We start from the raw sequence: 8,811 nt of genomic DNA on the forward strand, positions 1-8,811 counted from the left end.
GCTTCAGGTGGCAATAGAGCTGATATATCTTACATATGTTTAACATTCATGCTAGAGCTGAAAAGGGTCAATGGAATTGGACCTGAGAGATGATTCTTGTTCAAGTGTCTGATAAGAACATATTTCATCATCGTTAATTCTTCACCGCGTAAGTTTTTTATTTGATCATGCATGGAAAACTGAGGTGATTGTTTGCCAGGTCTAGCCATACGAGGTCGGCGAGCCTACCCAGGGATGCAGGTATTCTACCAGTAAAATGGTGTGCATTTAATGATCTGTGACACATGTTTGAATCATTAGACTCTTGTTCCTCAGCTAGCAAAAATAGTAAGACAGTGAAATTACATCCTTACAAGGTCTGGAGCTGGGATAGATTGCCTAGTTCAACAGGAATAGTACCACTGAACTTGCAACCAATCAGTATCCTGAGAAGCAGTAAAAAATGTTGATCAAGCCATAGTTTGATTTTTTTTTTCTGTTATGAGAAAAAGCGTTATAGTAAATATGGGTAAAAATAGATAACAAAAGTAACATCATGAGCTGATGATAAAGCAACTTACCATCCTCACTAGCAGTGGCATTGCCTAGATCACCAGCATGTCGGTTTTCATCTTCAGGAGCACCATGTTCCTTTCCATCAGGATTAAAATGAGGCCCTGCAGTATACAAGAGCATGAGTACATAATCAGTAATTTAATCCTTTCAATCAGAAACTTGCAACTCAGTAGATCGCCATGAAGGAAAAGGTAAATAATTTTACCAGTTGACATGCATCCATTGGTGGTGTCTCCAAGAGCATGCACATGGAAGCCATAAAGCCCAGGCTTGAGGCCAGTGATGGATCCGATGACGGTGGTTGGACCTATCACAGAGATTTACATACCAAAATCAGATCGGATCACAAATTCATAGAAAAATCAAAATGGTTGAAGTTGAAACCCTAGATCTGAAAGGAATTTAGCATTCCACAAGTAGTATTTCAAGAGATTTCTCACCATCTCCTTCCTGAACGAAGTAAATTGTGCCCTTAACACCCTCACTATTACCCAAGACAGCAACAACCTTCACCATTTCCTTAGGTGTTCTACACAACAGACATCAAACACACGGTTAAAGACATCATTAAATGTCTCAAAATAAGTAGCATCGCCACTAGATGAGAAATAATCGATTTTGTCTTCCAGATACAAAAAGAAAAGCAACTCAACAATCGCCAGACTAAACGCTAAACAAATACCATCAAACTCGAGACGAATTCAGCTCTCGCTCCATCATAGACAGAGAACCCATCAAATCTCAGTAGAAAACTCCACTTTTTCTTCACCAAATCAAATCAAAGCAGCCGCATAAGTTAAAATTGAGAGAAAAAAAGCGATAAAACCTAAGGATCGAAAACAAAACAACAATACGATGGAAGATAAATTTCAGATCGGAAAGTATACCTTTGATAAATGGATTAAACTATAGGGGAAAAAGAAATGAGATTTACCAGATGATCAAGCACCAAAACAACAACGGGGCAGAAATAAGAGATTCAGATTAAAGAAAAGAAAAACAAATATAAAGATAGAATTATGAGAAAGGTGGTGAGGTTGGAAGGAAGAATAAAAAAGAAACACTGAAAAAGAGAAAGAGGTAGAAGAAGAGGTCAAAGGTGTGACCTTATTGAACCAGATCCCGTTGGTGGACTGGATTGCATGGTGGAGGTCGGAAAACGGTGAGGCAGAGGCAAGCTCCTTGGCGAAACGCTTGCTACCGCAGCACCATAGCACATCCTCCTCCATCCACGAAAAAGATGCCATCTTTCGTAGATCTAGGAAGGGGAAGAGGGAGATGAGGCGAGGAGGAAAGTGGTGGTGGCGTCGCGACGGTATACGGTGGACGGCGCGATATAGGTTTAGGTTTGGAGGGAAGAGTGAAGTGTTGCAAATTTCGGCTAAGTATTGGTGGGAAAATTAGATTATTTTATTTTATCATAGACACCGGGTTTTAAAAACTGCTGTTAAAATCGGTGTCGATTAATGAAAAAAAGGCGCTCATAGACATCGGCTTAAAAAATCGATGTCTATGAGTGAAAATCTGCACTTACAGACACCGATTTTTAGAAAAACCGGTGTAAAATACTCAAAGACATCGGTTTTTGCTTAAAACCGCTGTTGTTCCACCGATGTCTATGAGGGTTTTTCTTGTAGTGACGCCTTACCACGGGTGGCTATGGCCATAACCTGTGGCGAATATCCAATCCAGCCACTATAAAAGGCAATCTATTCATCAAATCTAGGGATCTAGATTTGGAGTCTCCCATGGGCACCAAGGTGGTGAAGAAGACTTTGAAGCCGTTCTGAGGTCATCCATGCATGAAGGAGATATTGGGATCGGAGCATCTAGGAGGAGGAATTATTCAGGTAATCTAAGCATTTTCTTCCTCTTCTCTATTTTCTCTGATTTCAAAATTGTTTGATTGCTATTGTTAATCATGTTTGTGTTGGTGTAATCGACTCCAGGGGTTTTATGTTTGGTTGACAATATGTATAATGGAGTCTAGTCAGGTTAAGGTTGACCGGATGACTAGCAAGAAGAGAGTGAGAAGTCTAGCGAGTAACTAGCCCTAACTATGGTTAGGCAAGGAAAGTCCTAGTCACGACTAGGCAAGGAAAATCTCAATAGATTGTAGAAACCAGGTAGGAAGATTCTATAGGTCTGGAGGATTCGATATCAAATCCCTGGCGGGCCAATCCGATGCTCAGTCCCGGTGAATGAAGGCAGGTGATAAAATCCTAAGGGGAGATAACCCTAGGTCCTGGTGAGTGAAGTCAGGTGGTGAAAACCCTAGGGAAAGGTAACCCTAGGTCTTGGTGAGTGAAGCTAGGTGGAGAAAATCCTAGGGGGAGGTAGCCTTAGGTAACAAGAAGTCTTGGAGGAGTAAAATTCAAGTAAGGTTGCTTGAAAAGTTTCATGTTGACAATACGCAATCGACTGGACCATCGGATCTTGGTAAATCTAAGTTTAGTTTTACCATAGTAATTTTCATTACTATTTTTGCTGTTGGCTAATTTAATATTGTCGGAAAAGACTTAGCAGATTATATGATCAAACATTGAACAAAGAAAGTCCAAAAAGGTCTAAAGAACTAAATGTTTGGCAGGTAAGTTGAGGTAAAAACTAGAGTGGAGCAATGGAGAGGTCGTGTCCCGGGAAGGGACAAACCCTAGGTCACTAATCCAACTGAAGAAATCAGGAGGTTTCCAAGTTGAGATCAAGATAAGTCTTACTATCTTCTCTTACTCATGCATCATTATACTACTGTGCTAACTTTGTGTTATAAGGATATTATTTTTATACCGTCGAACTAACTCTATTTTGCAGAAGTTGAAGGGATCAGTTGATTGAATAGGAGGTTTAGTTGACCGAACCAATCTAATGTGGTAGAGTTCAGATCACGTAGAGCAGACTTGGAAGTTAGGCAGATCAGTCGATTGAACCAAGGAATTGGTCGACCAAACCTAATTTGGTAACATAGTGGCAGATTCAAATCTCGACAAAGAAGGAAAATAAGCGGATCAGTCGACCAATCAAGGTTATCGGTCGACCAAACATTTAATGGCATTAATGACATGAAGATCAGATCTCGATGAAGAAGGAATGATGATTGATTAGTCGACTGAACTGATCAGTCGACCGAACGTCTTTTCAGCCGACTGAATGAAGCTTATAAAAAGACCTTGAGATCTAAGCCGATACAACAACTTTTTATGCAACCTTCTGATCTACTACTCTTCTGTTTGTGTTGCTACTACGCTTCATTTTCGTGTGCAAGCTGCTACGACTCTTCTTCGATAATCTACGCTTCAACTCTTCATCTTTGTTGGTATATTTCATGCTTGCATTATTTCTGTATGATAGTAGTTTGTTACTATCCTATACATCATTTGTACAAGTTTCTTCTTCTCTGAATTTTTGGAAAGAAGACTACTAGTGAATTATCCAATGGTACAATGAAGCATCGTAGGTCTTAGAGTAGGAGTCAATATATGCTCTGAACCAAGTAACCACTTGAGTCATCGATATTACTTTTGCTTTTATATTTCGTTGCTACTTTGATATTTGTTTTATGAATTGATACGAAAAGAAAAGACTTTTAATGAGTGATATTCATCCCCCTTCTATCACGATTTTGATCCTTCAGTTTGCTAGTTGTAACCCCTTGGTTATGGGGTATTTTGCTGGATTCTAGGGTTAGGTAGTAGTTTCCATGTGATGTAAACACTTAACTTTGATCTATGCATATTTTCTATCTTGTTTCTATGATATGTTGGATTGTGGTCCGGATCTACTATTTTAACATGATCTCGATGCTAAAAGCATGAGATTTGTATCCCATGAGGATTTTGAGGATGAACCAAAAGGAGAACTCGATCTTCCAACTCGTGGGCAACCAAGACACGGAGAGTCGGATATAAAAGTATAACCTAACTTACCGTGAGGAACCCTAGGCCGTCATAGAACTTAATGGATCATATATAATATGTTCAATGGTTAGGTTTGGTAAGCCATTGTAGAAACAAAAGTTCACATCCGATACCATAGGATTATCTACCTACACGAGCTAATATAGAGGACAAGAATTAAGACATATATCGAGTGTTTGCTGGCATGGAAATGAAATCAAAACCCTAAGATAATTTTCTTTGATTATCTTCCCTTTGTCAATTTACTTTAACCATATTCTAGCTACTTTTGAGATCTCCTCGAATTCCCTCACTCTCTCTGACCCTCTCATTTCTCTTCGACATTTAGATTTTGATTTGTAATCATGACAACCAACTCTTTGATTAGGTCTAGACTGTTAAGTTTGATTGGTAAGTTAGTAATCCATCCCTAGTCCTTGTGGATTCGATCTTATTATTACTTGATGACACTTTTGTGCACTTACAAATTTACTACCATATCAAGTTTTTGGTACCATTACTGGGGATTGACATGGATTGATATTGGCTGAATATAAGATTGACTGGATTAGACTGTTACTTTTCTTTTGTTTTTCTTGTTATTTGCTGTCATTTAGTTTTAAATTGCCATTTATTGTTGATTGCAACTTTTCTTTTTAGGAGTTTGGAACGTGATTAAGTGGAAAACATGAGGATAGCTAATGTCGTTATACCCCTAAAGAATCTCTCAACACCCATATCCCAGAGTTTGAGATCTTGTATTGTCAAACCCTTGATCAAGGCTAGTGATTTTTAATTAAAACCATGATTGATCCTTATCATCCAACAATAACAATTTGGAGGCACACTTCTAGAGGACCCATATCAGCACCTGGATTGGTATCTGACTTGTTGTAATATAGTTAAGCGAGATGACATTCCTGAAGATGCAATAAGATTAATGAGATTCAATTTTTCTATAACTAGTAAGGCAAGTGATTGGTTCTATTTACTTCCTTCAAGAAGCATTGATAACCATGATATTGCTACAATATTTTGATTCATAAATGCATGCTTTTATGATCTTTTCATAGGTTAAACTCATATTTATATCACATTTCATGAATTACATTCATTCTTGGACTTAATTATAAACTATCTCATTATTGCAATATTTGATGCTAATATTCGAATGTAATCTTTGTAGGCATTAAAAGGCAAGGACTTGAGATTAATCAACCTAGATTGAGCTCAAATCTAAGCTTAAATGAGAAGATCAAGTTTTAGAGCCATCTGGACCGTTCATTTAAGATCAGGAGTGATCTGAACCATACATCAAAGATCTACACCATCCAAGCCAAGGGGAAGTAGATCATAGCTATCGATCAAGATATGAAGTCTTGGATTAAGATTGGAACTAATTTCCACCATTGGATCATATCCATGTTGATTAGAGCCGCTGATCTAGATCTGATGAGATTTAAAAAGGGAATGAGAAGCTATAGTTGGGGGCTTCATCAAATTCTCTACAGTAATCATGTTAAAACAGAGGAGGTGGGAGCGATCCTGCTTCGGCGATCCCGATCTACCTTCCACCGCCGACAACTAATGGAGGTCAAGGGCACTTCCTTTGCTCCGGTCATCATCCATCTTCAAATCGGTGATGCCACTTCAACCATCTGATCTTTAGCTTGGTCACAACTTTGGGCAAGGAAGAATAAGTAGAGAGGAAGAGAGAGTGGTGGATTCAATTCGTTCTCTTCATCTTCTAGCTAGTGATCATCCTTTGTTGAAGCTTCGATCATGTCTAGGATTTGAGAGTGCTTCTTGTTGTGCAATCTTTGTTCTGATACTACTAATTAATCCTGTTAGATCAGAGCTCATCTAATCAATCTTCGTTATTCTGTGAGATCTAGATTACTTTGCTAGGATTTGTGAGTGCTTGGGGGTATTCCCAGCTCACTTGAGTCCATTTCTTCTCTTTGTTTCATTCTGAATTATGCTTTCTTCCATTTCCAATTAAGTTTTAAGATCTGTATCCATTTAATTTTGTAGATCTACATTGTTTGAGGTAGCTGAATTCTTAGATTTGTTTCTTCCTTTTGTTTTTACTGAGTGCTTATTGAATCTCTGAGTGGAGATCTAAATTTAAGCATGCGTTGGTTCATGAGCTATTTCTAATTACTGTGCAATTGGTTCTCTCTTTTCTATTCTTGGCATTAAGTGGATCTAAATCTATTTTTCTTCTATTAGTTCATGTTCTATTTAGTTCTGTTCCTCTCCATGGATTTGAGTAGATCTCCTTCCATGTGTCGAATGGTTGGTTGATCCCTCATGCATCTAATCTTTGTAATTTGGATTGTTCTAGCTTGGTTTTTATTAGTCTCCATTCTGTTAATTCTAGTTGCTTCTCTTTTATATAGTGATTAGGTCAATTTAGGTTCCATTACTTGTATTGTCTTCCATTCATTAGGTTTAGTTTGATTCTTGCATTCTTTGTTCTGATTCTATTGATTGATCTCGCCGGATCAAAGCTCATCTAATCAATCTTCATTATTATGTGTGATCTAGATTACTTTGCTAGGATTTGTGAGTGCTTAGGGGTATTCCCAACTCACTTGAGTCCATTTATCCTCTTCATTTCATTTCTGAATTATGTTTTTTTTTTCCCGTTTCCAGTTTAGTAGCCATTTAATTTTGTAGATCTATATTGTTTGAGTTAGCTGAATTCTTAGATCTGTTTCTTCCATTTAAGCTTGCATTGGTTCATGAGCTATTTTCGATTAATGTGCAATTGGTTCTCTGTTTACTGTTCTTGGCATTAAGTGGATCTGAATTTGTTTTGCTTCTATTAGTTCTTGTTCTATTTAGTTTTGTTCCTCTCTATGGATTTGAGTAGATATCCTTCCATTTAAAAAATGGTTGGTTGATCCCTCATGCATCTAATCTTTATAATTTGGATTGTTTTAGCTTTGTTCTTATTAGTTTCCATTCTGTTAATGTTGGTTTCTTCTCTGTAATGCAGTGATTAGGTCAGTTTAGATTCCATTACTTGTATTGTCTTCCATTCATTAGGTTTAGTTTCATCCTTGAATTGTCTTCATTTATTAGATTTAGTACTAAAAATCCAAAACCTCAATTCTAATAACTTGTTCCTAGGTCCATTAAATATCGTTTACATTCATTGAGAAAGACGATATGGGCCATTCCCTATGCTTCATTAGCTTAGAGGGGTTCCGTGATTATTTGATACCAATTCACGATAAATTATGGTTTATCAAATTTGGCACCATTGTCGGGGGGTGTTAAAGGTGTTTGATAACCTTAGGATTGATGTTATCTTTTTATATAAAAATTAAAAAATTGTTGTCAAATGTTTTATTGTTCATACATCCATATGTTTGTTCTTATATGTTCCTGTATCTTTTGATCTTATCTGCTAGTGTTTCAGTGTAAGAGTAGGAAATTTCTTTGACCATGGATCCATATTATCAGTACTATCAACCTTAGACTCGATTTTATCAGCTTGAACATCAGTACTACCCATCTATGGAGCAGCAAAATAAGTATGAGTCATTTCCTAATACCTATAATTCTAATGGGGTGGATCATTGACATTTTAGGTACGAGATTGCACATAGTCAATTTATTGAGTCATATCTAGTATATCAAAGCCCACAGAGAGTTTAGAATGATTATATAGCTATGCGGAAGAGGATTCATAGTATTCAACAATTCAAGGAGGAGACATTGCATGAATATTGGAAGAGATTCAAGGAACTATGCTCCAGTTGTCCTCAACATCAGATCAGTGATCAGTTACTTGTTCTATATTTTTATGATGGATTATTGCCGATTGATTTGTACATGGTGGATAAAGCTAGTGGAGGGGCTTTGATTGACAAGACTCCTTATGAAGGTATGAACCTTTTGGAAAACATGGCTGTCAACCCTAAACAATTTAGAAATGGACAATCGGTTATCATAAGTGCTGATGAGACCATTCCTATGGATGTCGAGGTGCTTGAGAAGAGGGATTGTAGTATTTTTGACAAACTTGATGTCATTCCCATTACTCCACAGGACTCCTCTAGTATTTCTTATTGTGATACTGTAGTTGTAAGGATTTCTGACTCTATTGATATTGTTGTTGTAGATTTTGTTGATGATACAAGTACTGATGGTGATGATGAGGAGAGTGTAGGGGATTGCATAGTGGAAGCAATACTCCAAGAATCACCTTTTCTAGTTTCACAATCACTGGAACCAGATGTTGATGATGAGAGTGTAGGGACTTGTGCTCTGGAAGTAGAGCCCCAAGAATCACTTCCCTTAGATACACCACTTGAGCTAGAGCCATAACCCCAAGAGGAGGTCACAGTCA

At 37.6% G+C, this 8,811-nt stretch overlaps 1 protein-coding gene across 1 annotated transcript; it reads right to left on the minus strand.

Moving 5' to 3' along the window:
• Window positions 1-417: 417 nt before the first annotated feature.
• LOC121990978 (superoxide dismutase [Cu-Zn]-like) lies at window positions 418-1,071 on the minus strand. Its single transcript, XM_042545015.1, has 3 exons — window positions 996-1,071; window positions 761-862; window positions 418-656 (listed from the first exon to the last, which is right to left on the minus strand). Exons 1-3 carry the CDS (start codon window positions 1,069-1,071, stop codon window positions 418-420), a joined length of 417 nt encoding a protein of 138 aa, XP_042400949.1.
• Window positions 1,072-8,811: the final 7,740 nt, after the last annotated feature.

The sequence above is a fragment of the Zingiber officinale genome, chromosome 6B (genome assembly GCF_018446385.1).
Source record: "Zingiber officinale cultivar Zhangliang chromosome 6B, Zo_v1.1, whole genome shotgun sequence".
Lineage (NCBI taxonomy): Eukaryota > Viridiplantae > Streptophyta > Magnoliopsida > Zingiberales > Zingiberaceae > Zingiber > Zingiber officinale.